Here is a 13,153-nt window from a genome sequence, read left to right as displayed (position 1 = left end):
AGAAGAATGTTATTCCTCTACAGGTAAATTTACAGTTCATACTTATTATTATTATTATTATTATTATTATTATTAGATGAGTCGTGCCATTTTGTTCCTATTTGACTCGAGTGACTATGCATGCTAACTCAAAAGTCAAAACTCATTCATCATCATTGTCCAATGAAATTTTAATAAGATTATATCAACATTTGAATTAAATAATAAATGAATTATCCGTCTATGCATCAAAATTCTTTTCTTCTTCTTCCCTTTTCTTTGTCTTTCTTTCTTTTATTTTTTTAATCTTTATCTCTGAATGATTTGAGAAGACCACCAACATAAAATCATTAGACCGAATTAAAGATAAATAAAGGAGCAATTACACATCTAAAATTATTAAGTTACCAAAAAAATATTTTTAAAATACATCCAAAATTATAAATCTAAAATTTAAATTTAAACATTAAAAATAAAATTAATTTTTTATATCTTATTCGATTAAAGTTCACCTAATATTTCTTTTTTTTAATAGTTAAAATTTTTTGTTACTTCTTTGAATATTAATGCTTTAAAAATTATTAAAATGTACAAAAAAATTTGTTTTTGTTTTTAATTGTAACACATAAAATTATTAAGTGATACACAAAATATTTCTAAAACACATCCAATTAAAATCATAAATCATAAATTTAAATTTAAAATTTAAATTTAAACATTTAATATAAAATTAATTTTTTTATATCTTATGCGATAAAAGTTTATCTAATATTTCTTATTTTTTTTATGGTTACTTATTTGAACATTAATGCTTTTAAAATTATTAAAATGTATGTTTGTAAAAATTAGTTATTTTTTTTAATTATTACGCATCTAAAATTATTGACTTATCTACAAAATATATTTGAAACACATCCAAATCATAAATCTAAAATTTAAATTTAAACGTTAAAAATAAAATTAATTTTTTTATATTTTATTCGATAAAAACGTATCTAATATTTCTTATTTTTTTATTGTTTTTAAAATTATTAAAATGAATAATTAAGCTAAGTTTTTTAGATTTTATTCAATAAAAGTATATCTAACATATTAGTTCAAAATATGATCTCTTGTAGGGTTTTAGATGTGTGAGTTAATAATTAAAACCCTGAAAATTTACTTTTTGGATTTTAAAATTAAAATCTTTGATTTTATTGAATTTAATTTTTGGATGTGTATTTAAATGATAATCTTTTAATAATTAAAAATACTAAAACTGAAACAGAAATTTTAAATTTTAAATTTTAAATTTTAATTTTATTTAGTTTGTATTTTAAATGTATATTTAATTTTAAAAAGATACTAGATCTATTTAAATGTGTTTGTTTTATTTTTTTTTAAATTATTATAATAAAAAACTGAATAAAAAATCATATTTAAAGGATACCTAATCGTATTTGTTCTATTTTATAGTAAAATATTTGTTTGTCATCTTTAGACATAGGCTTTAAGCCGTCAATTTTGTGTGTGTTGATAAATTTTGCTTTCGCTAGTTAGCTCTTGTGCGCTACTCTAGTTATTGCCTAAATTCTTAACATATATTTTATATTTTGTTATATATTTTATACAAATAATTAATTTTAATAACTAATTTTACTGTATATATCTAGTATGATATTCAACTTATTCTGCTCCCAAAACACAGGCACAGTGAATATTAATGCAATAAAAAACATAGGATATAACGTAAAGTGTGCCCTTAATGAATTTGTTTTTTAAATGTGGAAAAACTGAAAGAAAAATGTTTGAAGGGACTAAATATCTAAATAATTAACATGCAATGCTTTTATAAGATTCATTTCACTCACGGATGCCAATAACGCAAAAAAGGAAAAAACAAATCCACACACACAAAGAGACATGCATATAAATCAATAAATCAACTTCTACTACTCTTTCAACAAACACATAATAGGCCATCTTTTTTTTCTCATTCAGAAACCAGATTGATCCCAGAATCCTTGTTTGGTTTTGAATGGAAAAGGGGGTTATTGATCTCATACTAGTCCCAAGTGGTCTTCTTGTAATGGCAATATACCATTTCTGGCTTCTTCGTAGAGTTCTGAAGCACCCCACCAAAACCACTATTGCTGTCAATGAAATCAGTAGACGTCTCTGGGTTGAAACTATGATGGAGGTAGGTACTTATTTATGTGGTTGTCTGAATAACATTTTTTTTTTTATACTTTAAAAGATTTAAGTACAGATCATTCTAACTACACAAAAATATAAGTTAAGTGCTGATAACTAATATATTATTAAATAAACAAAAATAACTAATTTTTAAATTTATTATAATACTTAAAAAGTCATCTAAATACAGGAATTTAATTTACACTATATATACAAGTACATCAAAATTAATTAAATTCTAAAATTAAACATACTTCAAGAAAATATGTTTTTTTTTTTCTAGTTGTTTAGTTTTGTTGAGATATTTTTTTTTTGTTGTTGTTGGGCTCTAATATAGTCTTACTGTAAGTTTTATTCAATTGCATGAGTACTTATTTTTGGAAAAAAATTCCAACAATTAATTAAATTTTTAAAAAATTTATTTATGTAATTAATATTGGTGTGAAGAGTAAACATTTAAATTAACAGGATATACCAAGGCATGGGGTTCTGGCAGTGCAATCCTTGAGGAACAACATAATGGCTTCAACCCTTTTGGCCACCGCCGCCATATCGCTTTCTTCCCTCATAGCCATATTAATGGTCGGCGGCGGCGGCGGCGGCAACTATGGTGGCTACTACCACAAAGGAGAAACCAAGAGCCTTGTCTCGGAGGCCTATGGTGATAGAATAAGTGATTACATTTTGTCCTTGAAGTTCTTCGCCATGTTGTTGTGCTTCTTGCTCTCATTCATGTTCAATGTTCAATCAATAAGGTACTATAACCAAGCAAGCATCCTCATTAACGTACCCTTCAAGAAAGTGCCGTCGTCGCCGACGCCGACACTGAGCCTCAGACTTGGGATGTTAAATGTCACCAAGATTTTCAACAAGGGGAGCTATTTTTGGTCTCTAGGATGGCGGGCCATCTACTTCTCTTTCCCTTTGTTTATGTGGCTTTTGGGACCAATTCCGATGTTTGTTTCATGCATTGTCCTAGTCTTCATTTTGTACTTCTTGGATTCTACCTTTGATTGTGGATGGCAAGGGGGTGACAATAACGAGGTGCATAAGAACTACAATGTTGACATGGAAGTTGGTATGGGGGCCAATTGATATATGGAACCTTATGATCCCTAATTGGCCAATGCCATATGAAAACTCTTGTGCATGCAATAGTTCTGCTTTTGGGTAATTTTTCCGGCCTTTTGCGTCAATAATTTCACTTCTTTAACAACATATAGGGCAAATTGCATGCACCAAAAGTACTGAAAATCCGATGAACCAGAAGTAAAACTAGTCCGCGTCATTGTTACACTCAAACAACGGGTTTTTAGGTGCATTGTCAGATTATCATTAATGTAACTCTCTCTCTCTCTCTCTCTCACAGACCTTATCTTTGCTAAAAAAATTACATATATAAAAATCAACGTAAAAAAAAGACGAAAAAACGTGCTAAGAGAGGAAAATAAAAGAGAAAAGAGAGGAAATTAAAAACAACAAAGAGAAAGGAAGAAAAAAAAAGGAAAACAAAACACATAAGAAGAAGAAAAACAACTCAACAAAAAAAGAAAAGGAGGAGGGAATGGAAAAGGTTTTTTCTCTATTTAAATAAAATATTATAATTTATTATTTATTGATTTAAATAAAGATACATGAATTTATTAATTTGTACATTTAATCTTATTTTCGTAGTCAAAAACTGCAAAATTGAGACTAAGTACATAAATTAAAAAAGTTTGAACACTTATTATTTCATTCCCATATTTCAAGTTTAAAATTTCGATTCAAAGTTGATTATTATTCTAACTTTGACACCATATTTGTCTGGAAATTAAAATCTTAGATCAATAATATTTGGCCTCAAATATGTGGGAATTACGAATTGTTTGGATGACATTTTTTTATTAATTGATTGTTTGAAATTGATTTGACTGAGAAAATTTTGAATTGCCTTAGAGTTATGTCAAACAATTGAAACGAGGTTGATATATACCGTAATAGAAATATCAAAAGATGAATACTCATGTGAAAATACCTCGATGTGAAACTAATCTAGCTAAGAACGGTTGCATAGTTTGATGTGTTTAATTAAACTAATTTTTTCTTGATAGTCACACTAATTAAATTGGTTTTTTATTGAATTAATTTTTTCCTGAAAACAAAAATGTGATTTAGTTGTTGGCCATGCATTATATCCTTATTATTATTTATATTAAATATAATAATTGAGAAGTAAGTAAAATGAATATGTAACAATCTGCCTTAGAAGGTGATATAGTAGGTTTTAATATTAGTGATTACTTTAGTACGATGATAAATTGATACAAACCGATTTGATAAAATCGAGAATAAATAAAAATATAATATGTGAATTATATTATCTATATTAATATTTAATTTTTCTTTTTTTTAAATATATATTGTATCATTATTTTTATTAAAATATTTTTATAATTTAATAAAAATAAAAAATATTTTGTTATTTAATTTTAAAAAAGATTTAAATAATTTTTTATGTTGAACTACTCTTTTGAATTAATCAAAATTTAAGATTCAACTAATTTTAACTATATTTTAAATTTAAATAATTAAAAAAACACATCTAAAAAACTAAAAAAATAAAAAATAAAAAGTTGTTCATTTTTTCTAAGGTTTCAGTGTTCTTCATCTCCTCTCTATTGATCTTGAATTAAAATTGGGAATGTGTATTTTAAAAATGTTAAAAAACGAAGAAAAAACGATTTTTGTACTAAAAGTTATGAATTTTTAAAATTCAGACCTCTGTTGAAAATTCTATAGAATTGTAGAATTTGCACTGTGTGCATGTGCACAGGGTTGTGCCCACGCACAAGACAGAGACAAATTTCAACTCTGTGTGTGACAGAGCTGTGCGTGTGCACACGTCCTGTTTTCTTTAAAATATTATTTTTTTTACTGTTTAGTCTTTCCGACAAGCTTGTAACCCTTTTTAACCTTCGTATGGAGTTGAATAACCAATCTTTAAGCTTTGAGTACACTGAAGAAGAACATAATGATTTAAACTGATTAATCTCGGATAAACCTTGATTAACTGGATGAAAATGTTGTGTAGATAGTGGTTCGTCTTACCTATGTTGAGGACGGTGACTTGGTCCTGCTCACGGAATGATAAGATTGATTAATTAATAAACAAATGGGGTGACTATATATTATAACTTATGAAATTGACTGAGTTGGCAATTATGACTAAATGTAATATGAAAAACTGTATTGGCAAGGACGTGGGTTTTGTCTCGCTTGCGTGGTTGACATCCCAAGAGAACGTGTACAAGGTACTCTCCCTGCGAGATGTGAACAGGGCACTCTCCCTACGAGTATTGATCGGCAAGGATGGAAGCTTTGTCCCGCTTGCATGATTATTATTGAGCACAATCTCGTGAGGGCGGTGATACATAATGCTCACTTGAGATATAGTATCTAAATTTCAGTGGGGATGATGATACGTAACGCTCACTTGAGACCGGAAGAATGATTTCTCATGAGGTTGGTGATACGTAATGCTCATGGAAGGGATGTTTTCTGAGATAAGGATGGCGATACGCAACGTCTATCTCAGGAATGTTGTTGGGTGCGGGCAACCAACCAACACGTGAGCTCATGGCCTGTTTAAGAATAGATATGTATCATGTGCATTTGTATGCTATTGTTTGAGTGAACATAATTATTTTGATTTACCTAACTGATTATTCTGCATAACTGTTAGCTGTACTACTTGTTCTAATTGTGCTAAATTGTGATTGCCTTGCATTTGCCTTGTGTTTGTGATTGATCCTGCTGAACTGAACATATGACGGAAGAGAGATGATGATTTATTGAAAATGATTGAGACTAGAGATAGCTATAGAGCTGAGAATTCAACAAATTTAACTCTGTGTGGATTAGTGAAAACCCTAGGCTTGAACTTCTATGATGTTGGAGATAGGATTGCCTAGAAAGTTCATATTTTTTTATATAGTCTTTATTTGGAATTATTATCCCACTGGAACCCTTGGGTTCTCACTCGTCGTGGATTTTCTATTTTTCAGATGCAGGACGTGATGAACCTTGCTGAAAGTGCAAGATTCTATTTGGTGAAGCAAAGAAGACATTTTGAAATTTATTTAATTTTAGAATTCTCTCTGCTTTTGATACTTTATTGTATATTTTGTATATTCCTCATAGAGATTTTTATTTGTAGAGACAAGATGTCTATTTTGTATACTTTTTGGTGTTGTAATATTCTAATCGGCCCTTTCTTCGCGAATCGAGACTAGTAACTACTATGTGTCCTATTTTTATATATATTTTGCTTCAGTATACGATGCTTCTTACGTTAACGTCTCGTGTGTGAATAACAGTTGTTGATTTTATTTATCTTTCCTTCACATGCTCCTAGTTATATTATTATTCTTCAAGTATTATATATGTATGTATCTTTCTTTCAGGTGTCATAATACCTCACCACCTTTGGTTTACGACTATAGCATATGGTTTTGTGTGGTAGGGGTGTTACACTCAGCAAATTTGCAAAGAATTATACCTTCTAACCTCCTAGGTATCCTTTCGTTGACGAAGTGAGATGAAAATCAACCAAGTGCAACCTTAGCCGAATTCCTTACATTTTCCATGGTACTTAAGATGATTTGACTCTAACACCCTATACTAAACTCCTTGACGGATGCTATAATCCTTCACATTCAATATAGCTTCCTCTTTATTTTGAAATGATTGCCCAATCTAAAATTCTATAGAAGCAATTCCATGATGCAATCCTTGACCCCAAAGGCATCATCTACATTCGGCTGTTGCCCTAGAGCTTCCAAGTTTAGTGTTGAAAAGTGCGGAGGATATTGTTATGTGCCAAAACTTGATGAGACCTGTTGTGTACGTGGATTGCTCCTCGTATCCTCATCACTGTTCCAACTATATCGACAGGCTCTTCATCCGAATTATCCTTTTTCATTGCATTTTCAACTCGATTAGGTTCATCGTCGCCTACACAATCAAGAATCATGATCAGAGAACTAGCCATCTCAACTTCCAGCTGCTGGAATAAACAATTCTCCAATACTACACAACTATCTTCATCTGCACGATTCAAATGAACCGCAAGGGATGGAGATGCAACGATCGGACAAGCCGATACAACCACAGGCATCAAACTGGAAACACCCCCAATGCAGTCGACTAAGGATTCGGAGCTGATGTCCCAGAACTGTCAACACATCCTCCAACCTCGCAACAACTCGTGTGTTCTGACCTCTATAAAACTTTTCGACAATGAAATAGAACCTGCAGATCTTCATCAGAACCTATCACAAAGTATCATACTTCATCAGAACCTTGCATAAAATAACTTCTTCACCCACTTGGTCCTAAACATCCCAAGTTTCTGCAATATGCTGATTTTTAGATATGACAAAGGTATTCGTTGAATGGATAAATACACTCAAGAGTTCCTTGTAGGTAAACTTCACACCTTCTCTTTTGCTTTTATAAATTTTTCCAGAGCAATGCACTAGCGCTAAGAAACTATCCTCCTCACTGGACATTGTGAAAATGACTCTCCTTGACAATTACCTTCCATTAGTATATATAGAGTATTACAGCCTTCATAAACTGTGGTAGGAGTCCTGCGATTTATGTACACTATTTGATATTTATAAAATGTGGCAAGGGTCTCACGGTTTATGCACAAATGATGCTCTTTATAAAGGGGTCTTGCGGTTTATGTACAAGTGCTAAACCATGGTTAGCAGCCATGGTTTATATAGAGTTCAAAGAAGACACGAATGTAATGAGTTTCAGATTGTTGTATTTGCGTAAATATGAATCCCAATTATTTTTTTTTTGGATAAATTACCCTTTTTTATGTTAGACAAAAACTATTTTTTTAAATTAATCAAATTTTAAAATTCAAATAACTCTAATTTTATATTTTATATTTTAAATTTTAAATAATTTAAAAATCAGAACAAAAATATATCGGAAAAAGAAAAAATAAAAAAAGTTTATCATCTTCTCTAAGATTCCAATGTTCTTCATTTTTTCTCTCATCTTTCTTCTCTCTGGTAAAGAAGAAGAACAAAATAGAACTCACTCACAATACATTCTTTACTTGAGATTACTCAGGTATCAATCTAAATGCCATGCCATTTACCTTAAGCTAAAAAATCTCTTAGAAATAGTAATTTTTGTTTTTAAATACCAAAGCGGATAAATTAAAATTGAAATTAAATGATAGAAACAAGAATATAATGAAGAAATTAGAGAACCTTGTTGAGTGCAACAGGGACAATTTTGGAGCCGTCATGCATGCAAGGGTCCACCATGGAAACCTGGTGGAGTAGAGCTTGGACGTCGTCTCCATTAAAGTAGAAGAGGCCAAAATTCTTGCCGATAGAGGCTTCGACAACTAGCAAGAACTCCTCTAATGCGTGGCGTACACGGGCACGCCCTTGATTTCCTCTTATCTTATATCAATTCAGAAAGTTTGACAGGGTGTCATGGAGAAATTGGAGGAAAGCGTTTTTTTTCTTCTTTACTAGATGTGGACAATAGAGCTCATTCACCAGCAATAGAAGAAATAGAGTGATGCACTACAGAGGCAGTTATGCTGCAACTGCTATTTAAGTACTGAATAACTTAACTAGAGTTAGATGTTAATCTGAGTTTGTTAGCTATAGTTAGAAGGCAGTTACATTTTTAGTTGTGTATATAAACACCATTGTACAAACTGAATTGGGTGTGATTCATCATTAATTCCATTTCTCTCATTTCTGATTTTGCATGTTCTAAGTTCTCTCTCCCAACTCTTCTCACTCACCTTCACAAACTCTGCACTCAGAGCATGAGTTTCCACATGATGCGGTGCGCGTGGAAGAGTGCAGAGATCGAGAATTTTAGAACTTCTCACCAGTGCAAGAATCGTGAGAGTTGGCTCTCTAGTGTGAAGGTTTATCAATGGCAACCATGGCACAGGGAGAAGCGATGGATCCAAGTTCGAACCAGAATTTTACAGCTAGCGATTTCCAGAATTTTGCTCAGATGATGAAACAATTTTCCGCGTTCCAAGCACAGATGAACAAATCGAACATGAATCTGATTCAAGATCCTTCAAGCCATTTCTTCTCAAATGCAAGCGAGAATCCAAGTATATCTCTGGCACCATCTCTTCTCACTACCTGTAATTACCATGCCTGGGCGCGATCTGTTTGGCTTTCACTCGAATTCAAGAATAAAATCAAATTTGTTGATGGAACCCTACCTAGACCTAATGAGACTGATCCAACCTTTGGTGCTTGGAAAAGAAACAACACGATTGTCCTGTCTTGGTTGCATACTTCAATTAGTCCTGAGATATTACAAAGTGTGTTGTGGTGCAACGATGCATGTGAATTGTGGAAAGACCTTAGGCATAGGTTCTACGAAGGGGATTTATTCAAAATTGGAGAATTGGAGGAAGAAATGTTTAAATTGCGGCAAGGGGAGCTTACAATTACAGCCTATTTCATCAAACTCAAAGTGATTTGGGAGGAATTAGATGAGTTTAGACCTATTCCAGTATGTTCTTGTGGAGAGACTTGTTCTTGTGGTCTTGCTGTGATGAGAAGGTACAGACTTGAATCATATGGTGTTAAGCTCCTCCGAGGACTCAATGATCAATATGCCACTGTGCGATCTCAAGTAATGCTGATGATGCCTCTCCCTGACATCAATACAATCTATTCCTTGCTTCTCCAGCAAGAGCGACAGATGCATCATGGTGACTACTCTGACCCGAGTATGCTGATCAATGCAGTGACAAATGACTACAAAGAAAGAGATGGCAGAACAAGCTCGAATTATCGAGGGAGAGGGTGCTCAGGCCGTGGCAGAGGCAGAGGAGCCTCAAAACTCTGCTCTTATTGTGGCAAGCACGGACACACGGTGGATACCTGCTATGCCAAACATGGATATCCCCCAAATATGCAACGCAAGATAGTCAATGCTGTCAGTGTGAACAGCTCAATTGCTGAAGGAAATGTAGAACTCAGCAACACTACCACTCCTAAGGGTGAGAATGGAATCAGCATTGATGGTTTATTTTCAGAAAAACAAAAGGAGGCCTTGATTGCTCTTTCTCAACAACATGACCAACGACCTGCTCATAGTGGAAACTTGGCATCACCTGTACTTGCTCCATCCGCAGGTATATTCCAAATACTCTAAACCACGAATTATAAATTGAAAAACCATGATTGGATCCTGGACTCAGGTGCTACTGCACCTGTGTCTTCTTCACTGACACTCTTTCAATCATATCATCACATTAATCCAGTAACAATTAAGATGCCAAATGGTTCAAAGACTGTTGCAACCATATGTGGAACAGTCTTCTTTTCAACTAATTTGTATTTGACAAATGTGCTTTATGTCCCTACCTTCTCTTTCAATCTGATTTCTGTTTCACATGCCACTAAATCCTTGCTTTGTGTTTTTTCATTTGATAAAAATGCATGTAAGATCCAGGAAATCCTTTCCTCGAGGATGATTGGAGTTGCTAAACAGTTAGGAGGTTTATACATCATGAATAAAGAGACTATTTTCACACATGTCATTAACCACAACATGCACACTACACATGACTCTTAGCACAAACAGCACAACACAAACAACATCACACATTCCATTGGAGACAGTAGCATTTGGCATCAAAGATTAGGACACTTAGCTTTAGATAGGCTTAGTTCTATGAAAAAGAAATATCCCTTTCTGATTTGTCCTGATGCTGGTATGCCTTGTGACTCTTGTCACTTTGCCAAACAAAAGAAAATTCCATTTGGCACTAGCATCACTCAATCAGAGAGAAAATTTTCCCTCATTCATGTAGACATCTGGGGTCCCATTAACATTCCTTCAATTGTTGGTCACAAGTATTTTTTGACTATAGTTGAGGACAAAACAAGATTTACTTGGTTGTACTTCATGCAAAATAAATCTGAGACATCCTCTTGTTTGAAACAATTTGTTCAATTCATAAAAGCGCAATTCAATTGCAGTATACAATGCATAAGATCAGACAATGGCAAAGAATTTATATTAGGTGATTTCTTTCAAAAAGAAGGCATTATTCACCATACCTCTTGTGTTGAGACACCTCAACAAAATGGTGTGGTGGAACATAAGCACCAAAAAATTTTAAATATGACAAGAGCATTGCTTTTTCACGTGAATTTACCTAAAAATTTTTGGCATTATGCAGCCGCATATGCTGTACACATTATGAACCGGGTACCAAGCTCCATTCTTAATGATTGCAGTTCATATGAAAAACTTTTCAATAAACTGCCTGACATCAGTCATTTTAAAATTCTTGGGTGCTTAGCGTATGCCTCCACTTTAGTTGCCCATCGAAAGAAACTAGATAAGCAAGCTCAAAAATGTGTTTTTCTGGGTTTTAAAATTGGTACCAAGGGCTATGTACTCATGGATGTTCAAACCAGAGAGGTTTTCATCTCAAGACATGTCCAATTCTATGAGCATTGCTTTCCCTTTCATAATCACAACACTGAACCTTCACCGTCATCCAATAGAAAGGTTGATTTTACTATAAACAACACTCCTTCTTCGTACTTCATAGATGATGTTGATGATTTCACTCACCTTCCCTCTGATGCCATAATGCCTACTTCCTCACATTCTCATACTCATTCGTGTTTGCCCTCTAATTCAACTCATGCATCCTTAGGCAGCACTAATACCACTGTCTCACCTGCATCTCATAATTCTAGTATTCCATGTACTTCTACTCCAGCACCGCATGCATTAAGAAGATCCACTAGAGATAAACACAAACCATCTTATCTCCACGACTATCATTGTTTTCAAACCTCTTCTAACACTACTCCTGCACCCTCATCTAAATACCCCATTTCCAATTATTGGGACTATGCATCTTTATCACTTGAGCACAAAGCATTTTCTATAGCACTTACTAACACCATAGAACCTACAAGCTATGAGCAAGCTGTTCTTGATGACTGTTGGAAACAAGCCATTAAAGCTGAACTTGATGCTTTAAATGAAAATAAGACATGGATTCTGACCAAACTACCCAAGGGAAAGAAGGCCATTGGGTGCAAATGGGTGTTCAAAGTGAAGCTCAAGCAAGATGGTTCCATCGAAAGGTATAAGGCTCATTTGGTGGCCAAGGGTTTCACCCAAACTCTCGGTTTTGATTATTTTGACACATTTAGCCCGGTGATAAAGATGACTACATTTCGTTTGTTACTTGCCATTGCTGCCTCCAAAGATTGGTATGTGCACCAATTGGATGTGAACACGGCATTTCTCCATGGCAATTTGCCAGAAGAAGTCTTCATGAAGCCTCCACCGGGCCTGGCTGCACCTCCGGGGATGGTGTGCAGACTCCAAAATCCCTCTATGGGTTGAAACAAGCAAGTCGTCAATGAAACACCAAACTGTGCTCTGTTCTGTCAGAATTAGGTTATTTGCAATCCAAGGCTGATCCGTGTTTGTTCACTAGGTTGTCCCCTCGAGGCTTCACTTGTATTCTTATCTATGTTGATGACTTGGTGGTAGCTGGAGACGGTTTGGCAGATATTCAACATATAAAGAAACTCCTTGATGACCGATTCAAAATTAAGGACTTGGGTAATCTCAAATTCTTCTTAGGTATGGAGATTGCTAGAAGCACTCAAGGTTTTGCTCTTTATCAACGCAAGTACACTTTGGAGCTCTTGATGGAGTTTCATCTCGAGGATGCCAAACCTGCATCAACTCCAATTGATTACACAGTGAAACTTTCAAGAACTACTAGTTCGAAGCTGGAGGACTTTACTGCCTATCGAAGAATAATTAGAAGACTCATTTATCTCACCAATACTAGGTCAGATATTATCTTTGCGGTAAGCAAACTCAGTCAATATCTTGACTGTGCTACTGATTCTCATTTCAAGGCAGTCTTGCATATTCTTCGTTATCTCAAGCAATCACC

The 13,153-nt window shown here is 33.7% G+C and overlaps 1 protein-coding gene across 1 annotated transcript; it reads left to right on the top strand.

Annotated features, from left to right (window-relative positions):
• The first annotated feature begins 1,839 nt into the window (after window positions 1-1,839).
• On the top strand, window positions 1,840-3,328 carry LOC112767187 (uncharacterized). Its single transcript, XM_025813072.3, has 2 exons — window positions 1,840-2,158; window positions 2,623-3,328. Exons 1-2 carry the CDS (start codon window positions 1,997-1,999, stop codon window positions 3,247-3,249), a joined length of 789 nt encoding a protein of 262 aa, XP_025668857.1. The 5' UTR covers window positions 1,840-1,996; the 3' UTR covers window positions 3,250-3,328.
• The last annotated feature ends 9,825 nt before the right edge of the window (window positions 3,329-13,153 follow it).

The sequence above is a fragment of the Arachis hypogaea genome, chromosome 17 (assembly GCF_003086295.3).
Source record: "Arachis hypogaea cultivar Tifrunner chromosome 17, arahy.Tifrunner.gnm2.J5K5, whole genome shotgun sequence".
NCBI classification, from domain to species: Eukaryota; Viridiplantae; Streptophyta; class Magnoliopsida; order Fabales; family Fabaceae; genus Arachis; species Arachis hypogaea.
The sequence above is the reverse complement of the archived record's forward strand: the minus strand, read 5'-3'. Positions and strand labels throughout refer to the sequence as shown.

What these genes read in the sequence shown, in the direction of transcription:
- LOC112767187 (XM_025813072.3), top strand. Translation starts at nt 1,997, where the DNA reads ATGGAAAAGGGGGTTATTGATCTCATACTAGTCCCAAGTGGTCTTCTT. An exon ending in GGGTTGAAACTATGATGGAG is followed by an intron (nt 2,159 to 2,622) that starts GTAGGTACTTAT and finishes TTAAATTAACAG; the next exon opens with GATATACCAAGGCATGGGGT.